Source organism: Uranotaenia lowii, chromosome 2 (genome assembly GCF_029784155.1).
Source record: "Uranotaenia lowii strain MFRU-FL chromosome 2, ASM2978415v1, whole genome shotgun sequence".
NCBI classification, from domain to species: Eukaryota; Metazoa; Arthropoda; class Insecta; order Diptera; family Culicidae; genus Uranotaenia; species Uranotaenia lowii.
Window position 1 is genome coordinate 326,559,792 of NC_073692.1, and position 20,636 is coordinate 326,580,427.

General features: G+C 34.4%; 2 protein-coding genes across 2 annotated transcripts; one reads left to right on the forward strand and one right to left on the reverse strand.

Moving 5' to 3' along the window:
• Positions 1-898: 898 nt before the first annotated feature.
• LOC129749253 (alpha-tocopherol transfer protein-like) lies at positions 899-2,509 on the reverse strand. Its single transcript, XM_055744185.1, has 4 exons — positions 2,421-2,509; positions 2,052-2,356; positions 1,610-1,985; positions 899-1,370 (listed from the first exon to the last, which is right to left on the reverse strand). Exons 1-4 carry the CDS (start codon positions 2,424-2,426, stop codon positions 1,107-1,109), a joined length of 951 nt encoding a protein of 316 aa, XP_055600160.1. The 5' UTR covers positions 2,427-2,509; the 3' UTR covers positions 899-1,106.
• An 8,622-nt stretch (positions 2,510-11,131) lies between these two features.
• On the forward strand, positions 11,132-20,631 carry LOC129747956 (retinol-binding protein pinta-like). Its single transcript, XM_055742391.1, has 3 exons — positions 11,132-11,887; positions 20,024-20,224; positions 20,284-20,631. Exons 1-3 carry the CDS (start codon positions 11,411-11,413, stop codon positions 20,536-20,538), a joined length of 933 nt encoding a protein of 310 aa, XP_055598366.1. The 5' UTR covers positions 11,132-11,410; the 3' UTR covers positions 20,539-20,631.
• The last annotated feature ends 5 nt before the right edge of the window (positions 20,632-20,636 follow it).

Sequence of the window (20,636 nt, forward strand, 5' to 3'; positions counted from 1 at the left end):
TGTGCGCATCATAACAGACGGATTCGAAAATCACGATTTTTTTTTCTTGTTTTCATTCTCGTATTACGAATAACAGTTATATTTGAGATACTATGTGTAGTCAGTGAAAATGATAATCATGTTATCAAAATAAAACTAAAATTTGAATTTTGAAAATCGGTTCAATTAAAAATGAGATACAGCGCTGCTAAGAAAAAATGTTACCTCTTTTAAAAAGTAAGAATTTTTTCCGATAATTCAAAGATTGTGGCCAAAACTCTCATGGGACCCTAAAATTTTTATATATTTTTGAAAAGATTTATTTTTCACAATTTCAAAACATATAAAAAAAATTAATACACCAACATAACTGCAGATATAAGAATTTTAAAATGATGTCTTTTTTCGGAGGTTTTCTGTTCAAAGCACTCTCAAAGCATGTCATCTGCTAAGTGAAATCGATTTAAGTTTTATATATTTAAAATCTTGAATAAATTACCTAAACAATGAATCTAAAGTCATAAATATCGGTCAAATATATGACCAGTGAAACGAAATCGATTTACTAGTCAAAACAAGCGAAAAATAATTTGTTCAAAATTTTGCGAACGGCTTAGGAAGGTTAAGTGTTTCCCGTTCAAAAGGACTATTTTCTATAAAAAACCGTGTTAATTCGCGAAATCCGTGTAAAAAAAACTGTGTTAATTCCCGAAAACCGTGTAAAAAAGCCGTGTAAAAAACCGTGTGAAAAACCTCTTAAAAAAATTGCTGTATTCCTGCAGAATGTTGAATTTCACCCTATAACTATGGATAACAACATTGAAAAACTAATCAAGTTTATGATAAAGAATTTTTTTATTTGTGCAATTTTTTGAACTCTGCTCATACGTCCAATTAAATTTTTGAACGTGACATGAATTGTTTGTTGATCCAGTAACAACAGTATAAAATTACGGCATAATAACATTATGCATCTTTGACGTAACATAAACAAAAAAATTTAAGTAAAACTTCAAACCTTCATCAAACCTATCTAAAGTGCAATTTGCTTAATGAAGCATACTCAACAGCTTAGTGACACTACAATCAAATGAACACAAATTCGTTGTACGCAATCCTCTAGAAAATCAGTCTAGTTCCAGTTTCCGGAACGATCCAGCCGTTCCGAACATATCGTTTCCCTCCATAATGGGATTTTTTGTCCTCCGCTTGGATTCATCCACTCCGAGACTTTGATCTTCCATCAAATAGTCCCGGTTATCGATCAGTCTATGCTCCCATTCATTCACGTACTGTTGAACTGGCCCAAGTTCACCTCCATATTCCTCTGGCAGTATGGACTTGGGAAAGTATTTGTGTAACGATTCCAGACTGGAACCATGTGAAATGATCTGCAAAAAAAGGGCACAGCTGATTAGATATCAAATTATCGATTCTGTTTTTATCATTTGATGGTGATAAAAACATGTATGAATAAACGTAAAAGAAAGCGAGAAAACACGAATACCATGCTCGACGTTATCTTTTGAAAGTGTGAAAACGAAGCCAAACAAGCAATTCTCAACACATTTCGAATTCACACGCTGAAATGGACAACACTGAAACATCTTTACTAGTATGGGTCACTTACGGTTTTTTCGCGATTTTTGTCGGTCATGAGACTTTTGAACAGATTTATAACAATATTGAACCCTGTGGGGGTGTTGATGAAGTGGAATCCTTTCTGTCTCAGTGGACAACCTTGTTGGTTCAGAATTGCCGCCTTTTTCAAGAACGATAGGTTAAAGTTGAAAAAGTGTCCACTGGACGAGTTGCCCAGATCTATGATGGCCGCTTCTCCGCAAATGACAAGCTGATCGTCATCTCGAAACAGCAAATCGCCTATCATAGTATAGACCTTGAGAATATCTGGAAAATCGCAGAAATCCCCGTCAAAGGCAGCCGCTCGAATCAGCATAATTTTCGGATCGCTCGGATTGACCGTTTTCGGTAGTGGCACTGAAACCCTAGATCACAAAATGAAAGATCAGGAGCTATTTCAGGTTGAAAGATAGGTTTGGTGAGATAATTACCCCATTTTGATGACTTTTCTTATGAAAGGATCCATTGGATCTCTATTGGCCATAACTTCCGGTAATACAGATCGTATCGAGTAGTAGGTGTCCATTTTTTGTTTAAACTTTTCCAAACTGTGTTTACAGGCTCTCAAAAATCCCAACAGCAACTGATCGTCGGTTCGCCCCCGGATGTGCTGACACTGTTGAAGCCATGCTCGAATAGTTTCCAATTCACTGGGAATCTGCTTTTCATCTTCCGACAACTCGACTCGCGCTTTTTCTTCCAATACCTCAGATATTGGGCGGACATTTAAATTTGACTGGAACGAAGTTATAAATAAGATTCAGTCTCACAAAAAAATATTCAAAAAAATCAAAACTCACCACCATTTTGACCGAGAAGTGATACTGTCAGCAATCTAGAAGGTACTAATCAAAACATATCGGCCAAACTGCCCAAACAAGCCGCCACATCGAATTTGCTTGAAGCTCTCTTTATCACATATCATTCCCGGTGAATAAAGGCGCCTCACAGATTGTTTGTCGGTTATTTGGCACGATCCGAACACGTGTGATAAGATAGTGGGTAACTGGGCAGAATGATGCTGAATATTTTTTGTTTGGGCTCTAGAAAGATCTTTCCTGTTTTGTACCGTTGATGGGGTATTTTTCACCTCATTTTAATCATTACCTATATTATTTTGATTTTTTCTCAAATAATTTAAATGAAAGTACCTATTTCCATAAAACAAACTAGAACTGTTTGTATATTCTACAATATATATAATTTAAACATTATTTATACTTTAGTATTTCCTACAGCTCTTGTATATTTGATCAACGCTAAACTGTGAAATCTCTTTTAAAATTCTCTCATGTGTGAAAGTGGACACAAATTACTGAGCAAAGAACATATCATAAAATTTGTATATCATCTAAAATTTCCCACGAATACAAACAATCTTAGTCAATTACTGTGGGATTTGTTGCTAGTACGCTTTTAAATGCACGTGCGTAATAAGCTCCAACACTTGTTTAAGCTTCTAATGGCTAGCACACTTAGAAGTTCCATGTGAAATATTATGTGCTGAACTGAAGAATCACTGAAATACAAAATTGATACTTTACGAATACATCAAAACGACATAATTAAAAACAGTAATGTTACTTAGGTTAAGGAATTTTTTATTATCTAATAATTTGCGCCGGGAGTCTTCAGATCTTACCCAAAATTGAAAATATGATCCATTTTTACTCTTTAAAAACACATTTATTTTTTTTCTGATTCTAACATTTGTTTTTTTTTTGAGTTAGATTCGGTTAGAATTTTTTGTTAATAAAATAAAACCATAATTCAATGCTACATAACTCTGTTATTTTTCGACGAAAATCAGAAAATAGCTCAACAAAATGCATCGAAATTTTATCAGCTTTTTAAATAAAATACTTTAAATAATTTAAGTGATGACGTTGAACATGAAACATTCAAAATAGGCTTTAAATGGCGCCTAAAAATACCGTCTGTATCATCGAGTATTCAGCAAAAAAATACCATTGTAGGGGAAAGGTTTCCTAAATGGGCCTATCGGGTTAAATGACCCTACGGCTGTTTGATGAAAGGGCTGACTAGACAGCTTATCTGACCAATGTATTTTGAGGGTGATACGCTTAGAACATAAGGCAAGAAAGAGTTTTATGAATTTACAAACTCAAACAAATTTAAAAAATCATACAAGGTTTTGATACATTTTGATGTAATATTTCGACTTTTAAAAATTAAACGTTTAGAAACTTTAAACAAAAACTCGGATGGTTTTTGTTTCTTACTCAAATGAACTTTAGAAATTAAACATATTTCAGCTTTTGTGGAGGTTTAATAATGATTATATAGTGGAATAATAGAGTGTTTTTGTATGCCCCCATCATGTTTGTAAAATGCCTCCATCCTAAAATAACAGGTTAAATAGAATAAATAAATGATTTTTATCATTGAACCTTCAAATCTAAGCTCTGAATAACATCTTAAGACAGAATTGAAGATCTAAAAACAGATTTGATAAAGTTTTTCTCATGGATGAACTGCCTCCATAGTATAGCAACCCCAACTTTTGTTTTATTGCATAAAATTATAATATACATAGATTTTTATAAAACTTCAGCTTTATCGTACGGAAATTATTACTTTCTAGCAGTTTCAATGAAATTATACGGAAATATTGCCCAAAAACAGAAATTTTGTTCAAAACATAAATCGGCGCATTTAGCCCGCACGGTTTGAGGTCCGGCATTTTAGACAATACTTATAATAAAATCATTTTCTTGGAAACAGAAGAAAATTTTAACATAAAAATTACTCCATTGTATAGAAAACAGATGCCTGCACACGTGTATATAGTTTTTGTACACATATTCGATGTGATATTTGATTAAATCAGTGTTCTGCTTAATAGGCGCATATTTATAGCCCGCTCCTCCCCTATAGCCCAATTTAAGATGCAACTTTCATCCGAAAACACCAAAGTGTGTCGACAGCAAACTTATCAAAGCAGGTAAAAAATACTATTTTTCGTGCTTTGTAGAGTGTTTGCAGTAAAATTGACTTCAAGCTTCAACCAATAATTCAAGTATCATATTTTTAATGTAATATTGCCTATGATACGAATGTTGCTTTAACAGCCTGGTCATATACTGAGTAAATTCAAGTTTGTGATTTAAATCAGATTTTTTTTTTCTTGTAAACTCGATTAAAATTTCAGACTTTAGTATTAAACTTTGTTTTTGAAGAATTTGCAATATAAATAATTTCAAACAACAAACAAATAAAACCCATTTCACTTAATTTTCACTTGAAGTTAAAGTACAAGTTCTTTGACCAACAAACATTGATCAATAATAATTGAATTCATTAACAGAATCCTGTGAATTCTTTTTAAATTAAAATCTAAAGTTTTCAAGAAGTAAAATCCTTTAAATGAATTCAAATATTTTTCTAACACATTTGTGATTTCTTCTGGTTTGTGTTTCAAAATTGACTTGGATTGAATATTAAATTTTAATTTTGAATCCCGACTTAAAATTTTGAATCTACGATCTTCTGCAATTTGAGTCCTTTATGAAATTCTTACATTGATATTTTTATCGCGATTAAAAAGCTTAACTTCGGGCTGAATCTGAATCTAAATTTTTAATTTTGATTTTTAATCTGGATCCTGTCTTTGAACCTGAGTTTAAAATTTGAATTCCGAATTTTAAAACGATTTTTGAATCTAAGTTCCAAATTCCTATTCATATGAACCAAGAATTGAAATTTGTTTCAAAACCCTCTATCAGAAATATTTTATTTGAATTCTATAGTTTTGGCTTTCAATATGAATTTGATTCGGCATATGAATCAAAATTAAAAATTTCAAATCAAAATCTTAAAAGTGATTTGCAATTTGAAACATTTACTGTTCATGTTCCGGAATTATGAGTTTCGAATATGAAATATGCAATAAGTTTGAGTTTGAAAAGCAAAACCAAAATTAGAATCAGAATATTGTGCGAATGATGATCCAAACTGTAATTCAAGAACAATAATACAGAATCAGAAGTCTTATCAAAGACATTGAATTTTAATTTTTAAATAAAATTTGGAACCACACAATCAGGAATTATTCTGACCTAAGCATTCCAGATATTTCCCACCAGTATTGAGCAGTCCAAATCAGAGCTATTTTCCTCAATATCTGTCAATATCCAAATTATTCGAATAAAATTTTCAAGAAAAACAATTGAAATGTTATTTTATCGAAACACAACAGTAAATCATATAAAAGCCCCATTTTTTTAAATTGTAATTGGCATTTCATTGGCTGTCAAAAGAAAGCAAATAAAAATATACAATGTGTCCTACGTTTCGGCTTTTGGTCTTGGCCTTCCTCGAGGCGTATCTAAAATATCTTAAATTTCTTAAAATAAAATTGCAAATAAGGAGATTTTTAGAGGGGTTGACTGGATGATTTAATGTAATTATTTTTCGGCATAACAGTCTTTATTGTCTTAAAACGATGTTTTGATTAGTCCAACGTTTCGATGCTTGTTGGCATCTTCCTCAGGGAATTCTATGAATTTTATTACTATTAGTATTTATAAATTATGTTTGTTAATCTACTCTTCTACTTACAATCTATCGTTCCGTGTGAAATTACTGTGCTTATGTGAAGCTTATTGTCCACTTTTCTCTTCTCTAATCGTCTCAATGTTTTTTAAATCCACCAGAATCTCCAGGAAATCAGCCACATCCAGAAATCACATCTCACAGCAAAGCAGCCAATAATCCGGAACCACACTCATCCTCACCAAACCAGCAGCAGAAATCCGATAAACAAACCTACCGTTTCATACCATACCTTCCACACCTCACCGAAAAACTTATCAAAAGTCTGAACTCCGACTACCCTCAAGTCAAGATAGCTGGAAGACAGACGATCACCGTAGGTCACCTTCATAGCCATGTTAAGGATCCAAAATTGAATGGCGAAAAAGCATGTATTATCTACAAAATCAAATGTAACGATCCATGCCCAGCAACATACATTGGCCTAACTGAAAACACTCTTGACCAGCGGATAGCTGGACACAAGAACAACGTAAAAATGATGGACCAATCGATCTTGAAAATGTAAACATACTAGATAGTACCTTCAACTACCACAGTCTAAAATTTTTAGAAATGTGTCATATATATAACACACCTAACACAATCATTATAGAACTGACATCACCAATCTTAGCGCAACCTACTCATCCATCTTTAACTCTCTCAAAAACCAAAAGTACAGAGAAAACAGATTTCAAACAAAAACGTTAAAAAATCATCACAAAACACATAGCCCAAAAGAGAACATCTTAACCCAAGTAGGCTGGTAACCATATTGGTAGCCATTTTCAAATTTATACCGCTTTAAAGTTCGATCACGAAAAACCATACAAAAATCCAAAAGTGTGTATCTATCTTATAAAATAGTGTAGCTTAAAACCAATTAATTTAATTTATATATCCTCCACAGTAAGTTTTTTAAAAAACATTGAGACGATTAGAGAAGAGAAAAGTGGACAATAAGCTTCACATAAGCACAGTAATTTCACACGGAACGATACATTGTAAGTAGAAGAGTAGATTAATACACATAATTTATAAATACTAATAGTAATAAAATTCATAGAATTCCCTGAGGAAGATGCCAACAAGCATCGAAACGTTGGACTAATCAAAACATCGTTTTAAGACAATAGAGACTGTTATGCCGAAAAATGATTACATTACAAATAAATTTGTTTGAGTTTGCAAAAAAAAGTTAAAAAATCATGCAAAATTTAGGTAATCTGACAACTTAATTCTATTATTTTTGAAATTCAATATTTGGTACACAATTTCAACAAGAGAGAAAGCAAAAAAAAAACTCTAGTAAAATTATGAACCTGGGATAAGATATCGAAATTTGGCTTTAGTTCTGAGTCAAAGTTGATACCGTAATCCGAGGTAATATTGATCACTTTTATCGATATTTTTCGAATATTTTTCCTGTTATGGGGAATGTGGCATGTTTCAAATTTTTTAAACCAGTACTGGACTCCTATGAAAATAAAACATGGTTGTAAAAATTTATTTGACTTTGACTTTGAACTTTAAAACTGATTTAAAAATCGATTTCGTCGCTGTTCAGGAATTGATGCTTTGGGGTTACATTGATCAGTCTTCATTTTGACGGTTTTAACGAGTTTTCTTGATCATAAAGGATACAAAACACCTTCATCATTATTTAAAAAATCAAATTTATCAATTTTAATCTTGCTTTTCAACGTTTTCTTTTAAAAACATTTATAATCGAAAAAAAAACAATGATACTGCATACATTTAGGGGCAAAGATTATAATAATTTTATATTAGTTTTAGTTTAAAAATACAAATGAAAATTTAACCTTCACAAATTCTCCTAGGCCCTCCAACTATTTCCTTTTTCATTTCTTCTTCAAAGTTGATCGTTTGATAGGATTCCTATCTATTTGTCCAATAAGGGCTTACTTTTGGAAAATGTCCTTAATATCAAAAAATAATCATTAAATCACTATAAAAATAGAACTATAACTAAACATATACAAAGAACAAAAGTTGTTCTTTCACATTCAACAACCTGTTTGCTTCTGAATGCTTTTGGAATCATCAGGAGAGCTGTTGCTTTGCGAGCCTTGAGAAAAATAGATATTTTAGGATTTAGAAATGACATTTTTACTAACAGAAAACAATTTCGAATACAAACCAAATTTTGTCTATTTGATACTCAACCAATAGGCTTTCAAACGTAGAAAACAGTTTTCAAAAATTCAAACTATAAACTAAGTTATTGATGATAATTATGAAAAATTTACTCATGGTCAAAGTTACTCCGGTGATCAAAGTTCCCCGTTTTATGGTACTCAGAATCATCATCAAAAACTTTATCAAATCTATTTTAAGACCTTCCTCTTAAGATGTTAGTTAGAGCTTAAATTCGAAGTTTTAATGTTAAAAATCATATATTTATTTTATTTAACCTGTAGTTTTAGGATAGTGGCATTTTACAAACAAGATGGGGCATATTAAAACACTCTCTTATTCCACTTTCAAATCATTACGAAAACTCCATTAAAGCTTAAAATTGTTTTACGCCGATGTTTTTGTTCTGAGCTTCTTAATGTATAATTTTTAAAGGTGAAAATATTACATCAAAGATCAAAAGCTATCAAAACCTTTAGTGAATTTTTAAATTTTTTTTGAGTTGTTTAATTCATAACATTCTTTCTTGAGTTATGTTCAAAGCGTATTGCCCTCAAAATACATTGATTAGATATGTTGTCTAGTCAGCCATTTCGCCAAACGACCGTAGGCGCATTTAGAAACTCTTTCCCCTACGTTCAAACGAAACAAGAAAAACATTTCATGGGATTTTCATCCTATCCTCTCATCATCATCCTAAAAATTATAGTAAGATTCGAACACACTGCAACATCTCATCTCGGCTTGATAGTCCAATGTCTTATCCAGTAACTATCACAACCGATATTTTCTTGTCATGAATAGTCTTTCTGCACCGCCAATCACTAAGAAAACGCACTGGAAAAGGGATGACAATGGGGTGGGAATGGGAATTTAGAAACTGTTTTCTATTGTCGGCCGATTGGTTGGTAGATTTTTGCCGTGTTGGAAGCAAAGAATGTTTTTTTTTCTGATGCCGGTTTACATACACACACAGCGCTCAACATAACATTCGACAATATCCTTGCTGGCTGATTGTTTCTATCCTGCTTTGTCTTGTGATAGGATATAGGATATGTTTTATGCGGTTGCGTTGGGAAGACAATGCCAGTTATAAGAAAGCTTGTAAATGCCGGTTCGGCATAGAATAGTATGCCGTTAATTCCACCTCCAAGGAAGTTCATTATTAAAGTACAGTCTGATGTGTGGGTGTAGAAGTTGAATTTTACTGTCCACGGCCATCTTGAAATCCAAGAACTGAATCACCTTCGGCAAAAGAGCAGCTGTATCGTTCCAAAGAAACACGAAAGTATTATCAAAACTTCAACGCATTCCGCAAAAGTTTCGTGCCGCAAGCCGAAATTTACCGGAAAATGGCGTAGACATCCTGTCGGACAATCGTGAGGTGATAAAAAGGTGGAAGCAGCACTTCGATGAACATCTAAACATTGCACATGCAGGAGACTAACACGGTGAGGGAAGGTACATTGCAAGTGTAGCAAACGTCGCTCTACGTCCCGAGTCGCTCCCAACAATGAGTGAAGTTAAGCCATTCGCCAGGTGAATTGCTACAAGCCGGCTGGAAAGGATGGCATTGCAGTTGGCCGAATGCCTTCACCGATTGACGGTGACGAATGATCAGCGGCAGTCGTGCCTGCTATGGACTCCACAAGCATTTGCGGTCGAGAAGACTCAACCTTTACAAGAAGTGTAACCTGTACCTGATATTGCTCGAGAAGGACCTGCGTACGCTTAGAGTATTCAAACAACGAGTATTAAGAGCCATTTTTGGCGTCGTGCATGTGGACGGAGTGTGGGGAAAAGAATGTTCCGACTCTAAAGCGAACCCAGTATCAGTAATCTGGGATGGGCACGTGGGATTCCGAGAAATCGGAAAACGGTTGCCATGAAACGAATTTTTTGGAGGAATTATGTTCATGGTTATGTCGTGAGACGGAATAAATAGAAAAAAAATACAAATAAATAATAAAGATGACTGAAAATTACATCAATCGCCTACAATATGGGTGAAAAGGCCCAACGAGAAAAAGTTGAATTTCGTTGTCTGCACCATTACGAAATCCAAGATGGTGGCCTTTGCTAAGATAAAAAAATGTTTATTTTTTTTGGGAAGGAAGGAAGGAAAACCTGCTAAGGGGCCCAGTTTCCTTGGACGTTTAAGACTTCTTGTGATTTTTCAAGAAATAAACGGATGAAAGGTACACAATATAGGAGAAGAATCTTTACATAGTTTGTTTCAAAGGGGTGATTATATGTTGACGATAAACAATGTAGGAGAGAGAGAGGAGATCTTCAAAGTAGATCAGTTGTGATTATAAACGGACACCATTCATGAGGACTTCAATCGAACGATTGGACAGGAAGCTTTCGAGGATAAGGGATCGATTAACTCTGTCAAACGCCTTGGAGATATCTAAAAATAATATTTCAAAATGAAGACCGACGTTTATAGTGATTTCAATGATTGATTCTATTTATTAGAAATTAGACGAAACGCCTTTTGTCGATTTTCTTGGACGGCTTCCCAAGTATAAACATTGAACTTTTTTGTCAAATATTTATAGATATTCTTTATTGATATTTGTATGTGAATAAGTAAAAAACATCGTAGAAAGATACTTTACGGTAACACAGTTTCATTCATAATGTTTCCGATATGAGGTGGCCTATCTTATCACGACGGAACGTCACTAATTTGTGACTGGTGTCAACAAATCGTTCCATCCGTTTCTAGAATGTTGCACTGCGTACCTTCTAAAGCTCTATTACCCCCACGTTAAGGAACGCTAGTCACTTTAGAGTACAATTAATTATCGTAGTGGCTAGTCGATTTTGTCTTTGGCTCAAGAAAGGTGCTTTATATATATTGTTCTCTTAAATGAAAGTGAATCGTGGAAATCTCTTATTTTTGTGACAATATTTGTACAGCCGATTGGAAATGTACTGAGTCGTACACAACTGTGTCAATCACCGTATCGATAGGAATTGCAATCGTTGGATTTTCGTAGATGATCAACGAATAAAAAGCAGTTCTCAGTGAGAAAACATTCAAACATTAGCTGAACCTCTTACTGCAATGGGTGTTCCACTACGTCCACTGTCAGCGGCGCTGAAGAAGAAAGCCGAAGCGGAACTTAACGAACGGCCAGAACTTATTCAAGAAGATTTGGCAAAACTCAAGCAATGGATTGCCAAAAGCCCTCACATCCGATCGCGAACGGAAGATCAATTTCTGATCACCTTCCTGAGAGGCTGCAAGTACAGCTTGGAACGTGCCAAGGAAAAGCTGGACATGTTTTACACCGTTAGGACCATGTCTCCGGAGCTGATAAAAAGTCGAGATCCGGAGGATCCGAGAATTCGTGCCATCGTACGACTTGGAGTTGGTGTAGCCCTGCCACAAACCGAAACACCAGACTCGCCCAGAATTATGTTGATAAGGCCTGCCATCTACGATCCTTCCAAATACACAATCCAGGATGTTATAAAGGTTAGCACCATGGCCAACGACATAATGATGATGGAGGATGACAATTTCGTGGTTGCCGGACAGGTAGGTGTCATTTAGTGATTTTTTTAAACAATTGAACTCGTCAAATGATGAGTCATGCAAATATTTATTTTTGGTGAACTTTGACTGTTTGAGTCAGCCATTACAGCTGCCACTAGCAAAATTTTGATCATATAACAGGAAAAAAAACTGTTATATTCGTTTTTATATTAAACCAAAAACCAACGCTTTTCCTTATATTCCTAATTCCGCCGCAATCGCCGAGATTATCTAATCACTTTCTCTACAACACAGTACAATCGTAACAAGTAAATCCAGCTTTTTTCTAGACTCGCAATAAAACCAAACGCAGACAAAGAGTTCTGCTTTGGATGAATGCACCGAACTTATCTTCTTATTTCTGATAAAAACATACTTATTCAGGTTGTTCACATCGTTATGAGACAGTTTAACCACTTATCAGTCTGGGCTATGCAGCTCGAATACGAGTAGTAAATTTTTTTTTTCTTATACTCTGTATTCGATCGCAAAGTAAACATAGAGATTCACGAGAAATAATTAGATTTTCAATAAAATATTACACATGGCTGTGCAATTTGTTGAACATAAGTAATCAAAACTATTTTTTTTTTAAATTAGATACTTTTAACTAAACAGCCTTTGCACAGTGTTCAAAAATGCGAAAAACGTGATCGTTGCTTATAACTTTTTTAGTTCACATTTTAGTTAATTGGTGTTTTCAAGGTAGTTTGTGAGTAATATCAGTTCTGTAAGTAAAACTTATGTTTTTATGATTAATCCGTCTACAAGAGAGATAAAATTTCTCACTTCTCTGCAGAGCTGAATTTACTTACAAACTTCTCCGAAGACACCAAAATGTGAGCTAAAAAAGTTATAAGCAACGATCACGTTTCTCGCATTTTTTACCACTGTGCATAGGGGAGGTTGCAAAATTTCAATGCCGATGGGAGCTAATTTTTCGCCGAAAATGAGCTGAAGTGTACATTGTGTCAAAGATGATGATTCGTATTCCCGTCACTGGCGTAAAGACTCGAGCTTTGGGATAAAATGATGCAGCAATGCCCATATTTCATTAACGGTCTTATATGCCATTTTTTTCAAACTGGAGAAAATTGTACAATTTGATAGCTTATACTCTATATAATATCCCTTCTTTATTCATTTTTCAAAACATGCATTGGTGGAGGCATACAACCCTAACGAAAATTTGTCTAAAGTGCATTTGTAAAAAAAAGTATATTTGATAAATTGTCTAATGTGCATGATGTGTTGAATCATCATTTGCAGCAACTGGTGTCTTTTTATAGAAAGTTTTTCTAATCCCTTCTTGTTGTGATCTTGTAGCTTGGTGGTTATGGGCATAAGCAACCGCAGCAATATTTGAAAACGTATGCACATCAGGCAAATTGCGTTTATAAACATTTGCGTTTATAAGCATTTGTGAACCTTCTAAGTTTTCTATATTACGAAAATTTGATGGAAAACGAAAGCAAAATTTTTAGGAGCTTTTCTTGAAATTTTTTAACTTTCCTCGTAAGGAATAACGGCATCTATCAATGATGAACATCGGTCTTGACAACCATCACACAACGAAAAATTACTTTATTCAAATATTTTTTCTGTTATTTTGAACGACTTTTAATTAACATGTTTAGACAGGGCAAAACGCGCCATGTCCGTTTATCTTTAAGCATGTTTCATATTTGTTTAAATTTTTATGCAGTTTTCAGTACAACAACTTGAAGGATATAAATATATTGAATTGGAAAACATAACTAGAATATAAACAAATACATATAATAAAAATTCTAAAATTTACTATAGATTTAATAATCTATTTATAATAATGTCAGTCTATCTGGCAGCACTGCGCGTAGCAATACATTATTTCATTTGCAGAGGGCGGCAACGTTACACGATTTGTCTATGTATCGTGTGACAAACATCTTTTAAACAAGTCTTGGTGAATCTCGTTTTTAAGCTTTTTTCCTCAGATTTAAGCTTTTTTTGCCGTGAGAGCATAGGAGATGAAAGCTCAAATCTGAAGAAAAAAGCTTAAATCTGTCAAAAACGGGGAAATCTGAGGGAAAATCTGAGAGATGTGCTCCACACAGTTGGAATAGAATTGCCAGCCTCTGCCCATTTGTGAAGTAGAATAGAAGTGTTTTTACCTAACAAACACATTCGGTGGCACTTCCCAAGTAAGGGCTGTCCCAACGGTGTATGCAAAACACAGTTTTCGACCACGCTAAAACAGTCCGTCTGGCACCGGTGGCGTAAATTGCTGTTTTAGCACAGTTATCGATTTCAAAATTCCCAACAGTCATACGCCTTTGTTCCAAATTCATGCAAATTTGGAACAGGATTTCAAAATATACGACAGACCGATTTAGACGTTTGGGGTTCACGGTGAGAAAATTTCATCCAATGATGATTATTTTCACACATGTTTGGGTAGCATCGGGTGTAATAATTGTTTCTTCTTGAGAAATTATTTGAATGTTTTTTCCCGCCAGAACCGGTCAATACGTTACACAAATTGAAAAAACATGTTAACAAAAAACCGTATCAAGTATAAAAAAATTATGTCACACTATTCTTGACTTTATATTTTAATAAATAGCCAGTCAGCGATTCTCGAGTTCAAACGTTATATGAATAAGAAAAGGAAAATAACAGAAGCATCCTAATGAAATTAACGCAAAACAACAATAAACTTTAAAACAATTAAAAAGTATTGAATATCAGTGTATTGACCGATTTTTGTCAAAAGTTGTTAACAATATTTATAATCTACACAAACAATATATCATGATTCACGGTTTTAATGTAATAACCGTGAAATATTGTTTGATAACATTGACTAAACTGACAAGATTCTTAGAAAAAATCCCTTTCAATTTCTGGCTGAAAAGCCGTCTGCTACATTACAAACTACTGATAATCATGAAAATTTTACTTAAGAATACATAAACGGAGCATGTTAGCCAATCTGTTTAGTTTGCCCAAACAAAAGCACACATATATTTAATGAACTTTTACCTATTTTGAAAAGGTATCTCGAAAACAAGAACTGGTAAACTTAATTAATATTTGGAATCAGCACCTCAAAATGAGTCAATTTTTAAAAGAAAAATGTTTCTTTTTGTTTCAATTAAGCTTTTTTTTCTCGCTGCGTATAGTCATTTTGGCTTTTAAAGCTTGTTCAATCATAGATTAAAATCGGTTTCAACTGGTTTCTGCCAATTGGTTATTGTCTAATGAGCCAATGATTTGGTCGAAACTATAGTTAGGTCGTCCTGGAAGAAATCGGTCGAAGTCAATTGGAAAAAGAAAGGTATTCAATCGTCAATCCATTTCTCCTGGTTTCGAACAAACATCATTAAAAAGACTTTATGTTAATGAATAATCCTGGTAGAATAATGACGGTTTAAAACTCAAAACTTAGCAATTTTTTTAATCAAATGAGTTTTTTCTTCTCAATTATTGAGTGTCTGCAAGAAAAGTGTAGGTACCCGTTTCAAATTTGCTATCACACCGGTGGGGAGCGCGTGTTTTAGCCGATTTCACAATTTAAAATTGTGCTCAAACTGGTATACTTAAAACCAATATTTCCACCTGGACCGTTGCAGGTGCTCTAACAAATTAAGTTTTATAACCGGCTGCAAGACCAAGTGTAGGTTTCATAAGAGGCTTAAAGAGTCTTACAAAACAATCAGTGTTACTTTGGTTGAATCCAGAGGCTGGCAATTCTATTCCAACCGTGTGGAGCACACCTCTCAGATTTCCCCTCAGATTTCTCCTTTTTTGACAGATTTAAGCTTTTTTCTTCAGATTTGAGCTTTCGTCTCCTATGCTCTCAAGGCAAAAAAAGCTTAAATCTGAGGAAAAAAAAGCTTAAAAACGAGATTCACCAAGTCTTGTTTAAAAGATGTTGGTCACACGATACATAGACAAATCGTGTAACGCTCTCTATGCTTGAATCAAAAAGTACCTACTTATTAAACGTTGTGAAGCGCGTTTGGGTACACACATATGCGCATTTTGCCTCAATCGAAATGGGAATCATACTTTTGAAAGCATTTCAAAATTCTATTGTTAAGACAGAGGCTGGCAATTCTATTCCAACCGTGTTGAGCACATCTCTCAGATTTATTCTCAGATTTCCCAAACCAGATATTTCTTCGCAAACTTTGACAGTTTCATGTGCTTGAAAATATCTGCAACCTTTCCCCTTCCTTTCCCGTATAAAACTCCTGTCCCGGAAGCTGCTTGTAGTCGGCTTTGACGTAGGTTTCGTCGTCCATTACCACGCAGTCAAACTTCGTCAGCATCGTCGAGTACAGCCTCAGGGATCACGCTTAGGCCGTCGTATTTTGTTTATCATCGCGATTTGGAGTCACTACCTTCTTTTAAGTCGATAGTCCGGCTCGTTTTTTGGCTCGATGCACGGTTGTAGACAATACACTCAGCTTATTTGGGGCATCTCGGAGAGAGAGATGTAACTTTCTTTGTCCTCTCAGCGGCTTCCGGTATTCGATTTCCCCCCGATCCAGACTTCCTGGCTGTCGACAAACGTTCCCCAAACACTTTAATTACATTTGTAACGGTTGATTTCACAACTTTTAGCGATTTTGCTAGCTTTGCGTGCGAGTAGCTCGGATTTTCGCGATGCGCGAGCAAAATTTTGATACGCTGCTCTTCCTTGGACGGCATTTTGACAACTGAAGAGTGAATTCCAAAATCAAAACAGGAGCAACATTCTACACACATACACTGAAAATCGAAAATACCCTAACTTGAGAACTTCCACCAGCCAAACCTAACTTCAAGATTGACAACTTAAGTTTGTGAAAAAATCACAGCTTACAAATACGTCAAACTTGTCCTTCAAGCGGAGAACTGTTTTTTTGGAGGGTTTTTGTTGTAAGCGCATCTGATTCTGTTACCTCCATCGTGGCAGATTTAGGTTTGGGGGGTAAGTTCAAAGCGAAGAACTGTTTTTTGGGGGGATAACTTTTATTCCCGCTTCATTCGCAGAAAGTCTCGCATATACGATGATGTAGCTGCCTCTCTCAACAACTCTCCGGTGGTCGAGCGGTTAGCATCCTGAGATGGTAATCGCAGAGCCATTGCAGGTATGGGTGTGATTCCCGTACCTGCATTAATTTTTTTTATTTTGATTCCATTTTATTGCGGTATCAGATTTTGGGGGATGAGTTCTCCTTTAAGAGCTTAACTTTGGGTTATGCCTCCAATAGCCAAACCTGTAGGGAGGGAGTTTCATTCGGGTTGGCGGAGAAAGTTCTCAAGTTTGGGTATTTTCGAGGTTCAGTGTACACCTTCAAAATGAGGGGTGTTCAGGTTTTTTAATGCAAAATTGAAAGAAATACGTCAAGTTGATATTGACCGTATCACCCTTTAAGTTGCTTTTCGTCTTTGAAAAGTAAGTAGGTACCTATCCCAAGTAACAATTTAAGTTTTATTCTAACCTTAACAGTTCGCTTAAGACTATTTCCTAAAGCTACTTTATAAGCCAAAGCGCATTCTACGCTTTAGCACAATTACTTGAAAGCTAACATATGGCCAAAAGGGCCCATTTTGTTAACGTTTTTAAAGCTAATTCTATACGCTATAATAAAACATCCAACAGAATAGTTTTATTCGACTTTATAGACATAGCTTTAAGAAACCTTTCAGAGCCCTCTTCAGACTATCCACAGCTCTTTTAAAACTACGTCGTGGAATCTGATAGGAATTTTACTGTGGGAGCTGTGAATTCTGATAGGAATTTTACTGTGGCAGCTGTGCAATCTAATAGAAATTTTACTGTGGGAGCTTTCTGTTCCGTGTTTTTTCTCGTTTTATCACTTACTCTCCCAAGCATTTGATGATAGGTAAAGATTCTATTTAAAATATTTTAAAAATATTCTCATTCTCATTTTCAATATATCTAAGCAAGAAACTTCCTGCAACCTCAGATTTCTGGTGAAGTATATACGAAATAGCATCAAAACTTAAGCGCGCCTCAAAGAAAATCAAGGTTGACCATATTTTAAGCATTTTTTAAATAAAAAAATTATAACTAAAGGAAAAAAATAAATTGGCTCAAAAGATGCAACTTTTGTTTTGCGTTGAAATTCATCACCTATACAACAAATAGTACCGCCAACATTGTCAAATTTGATGAAAATGTCTAGTTTTAAGTATTAAAGTATTATTTCCAGCAACATGGCGTCAGTAATTTCGATTCAATTTCACAATCAACATGGCGTTCAGTAAATTAATATTAAAAATCTTAAGACAGTTGTAAAACAGTGTTAAAATGGTTTTATGCCGGTTAGAAAAATGTGGTAATAAAACAATTTCAATAAACAGTTTTTAAATGGTTTTAAGAGACCTTGAATCACAGCTTCGTTTGACGTTTCTCTTAATGGAATACACGCTCATGATGGATTTATCCATTTTTGAGAGAAAGAAGTTTTTCGCAATAAATGAGAACATTTCGATTTGTTGCTTGGCAAAAGGCATTCATGCAACTTTTTGTTTTGTTTCCTTTTAACTATGAATAGATGATGGTTAATTATCTTTAAATAAAAAGTAGGTATTGCTATCAAATAGTCTCAAAATGTTTTGGAATAGAACATTTTCTGTCATCAAAAACCTGGCCTCAAAGCTAAATAATAACCCGCATGAATGAGGATTATAATCAAATGATTTTTGAAGCGTAATAAAACGTTTAGCAAACGATTATTGAAATTGTAAAAACATTGCCTGAATCGTGAATTCCGAAATGATTGAATTTTGAATGTGTAGTTAGGTTATGTAAAACAGTTAAAAACTGTTAAAACAGTTGTATGGGAAAACAATTGGAAGCGATAAAACGATTCTTTAAAACGTCCTTCGGATGTTTTGCTTATTATTACCAGAACTGCATTACGCTTTAAATAAATCGTTATTTTCAATGATCGGCCAGTGCTAGTGGTCTTCATTCTGAATATATCATCTGAAACTTGTTGAGGCTGATTTAGAATGAGCATTTTCGCTTGTGATGAAACTCAATTTCTCCGTCTTTGCTGAGTTGAAGCCGGTTTCTGCAGTCTTCTAGAAATATTCAAGGACGGTTGATCTGAAAATAATTTTGTTAGTTCTGGATTGGATGACGTAAATAAAGATCAACTTCGCATTGAGAGACAGAGATGGATAAATAAAACAAGTAGTTTAATAGGCATACAAATGAATTTTCTAATACAGTTATTCTTATCGAATCACAAAAACCGTTTATTCACAGTAGGCTTTTATTCGAATTGAGCGAATAATGATGTGGACTGATTTGCGGTTGTTTTGAAATATGAATGCGGATACAACAAAGTTGTTTTTATTTTTCAGATGAATTAGACTGTGTTAATTTATATCATTTGATAGCACGCTTTTCTCAATTTTGAGTGATAATCCTTTCAAAACAGGTTATGCTATCTCAAAAAGAGGTAAAAAAGTGTAAGCGTGTATACGTTCTTCTCGATTGTCAAATAATCTGTCACTTAGTTTTATCATGCCTACATCCAATGTTCCAATAAAACAGTTTTTCAACTTGGTTTGAACGCTAGTTTTAAAAGCGCATTGAGCGCATTATTAAAACTGGTACCAAAGCTCTAATAAAAACAGGAAAATATGTGTTTTATTGAATCTTTAGCAATACTTTTGCAACTTTTTTACAACACTCTTAAGATAGTGTTTTATTCAAGTTTTAGCAAAACTTTCAGGGCTCTTTTAAAACACACGATAAATGAAGCATTTCCTATGTTACAATAAAACCGTTTTAAAAATTGGATGCCATCAAAAAGTCTTCATAAAACAATATTAAAACTTAAAAAAAGCCAATTGGCTTGATCTGTGTTACTTGGGTATATTTACTTATATCATAGAGCGTGTAGGACAGTAAAAACTGGAAAACCAATAAATGTCTCTATTTAGTATGATCCTTTCAACTTAATCTATTCGAACATTGATCTTTTAATGTTAAAACGATTTTTGCCTTGCCACAGAAAGAGAAGATTTCCACATTTATCGTTCACACAATCAAAACTTCTACCTCTTTTTACCTCAAGTGAAAAGTTTATTATTTTTGCTAATTTGAGTCCTTCTTACATCCCATAGATCGGCATCCTCGACCTGGCCAACGTTACGATGGCACATTTCCTGCAATTCACACCGAACTTTGTGAAGAAAATGACCATGCTAAGCCAGGAAGCATCTCCACTACGCCAGAAAGGATTCCACTATGTGAACGTACCGAATGGTTTCGAAGCCGTGTTTAATGTGTTCCGAAGTTTTATGAACGAAAAAAGCAAATCACGAGTGAGTTAAGAGTTAGGAAGTAGAAAACCAAAATTTAAATATATTTTTTTTTATTTCAGCTTTACGTGCACAGTAATCTTGAATCATTGTACAAATATGTACCCAGAAAATTACTCCCAACAGAATATGGTGGAGACGCTGGCTCCATCGAGGATATCATCAACGAGGGTGAAAAGAAGCTGTTGTCCTACCGGAACTTTTTCCTTGAAGAGGAAAACTACGGTACTGACGAATCGAAACGACCCGGACGTCCAAAAAATGCTGAGAATCTGTTTGGTGTCGAAGGCTCGTTCAGGAAACTTGAAGTGGATTGACGAATTTGAACTGTGGTATTCTTGTTAATAATTACATTTAAGACAGTTTAGGCACGATTTAGATTTTATTATTTAAGAAAACTTAAAAAGTAAATTTT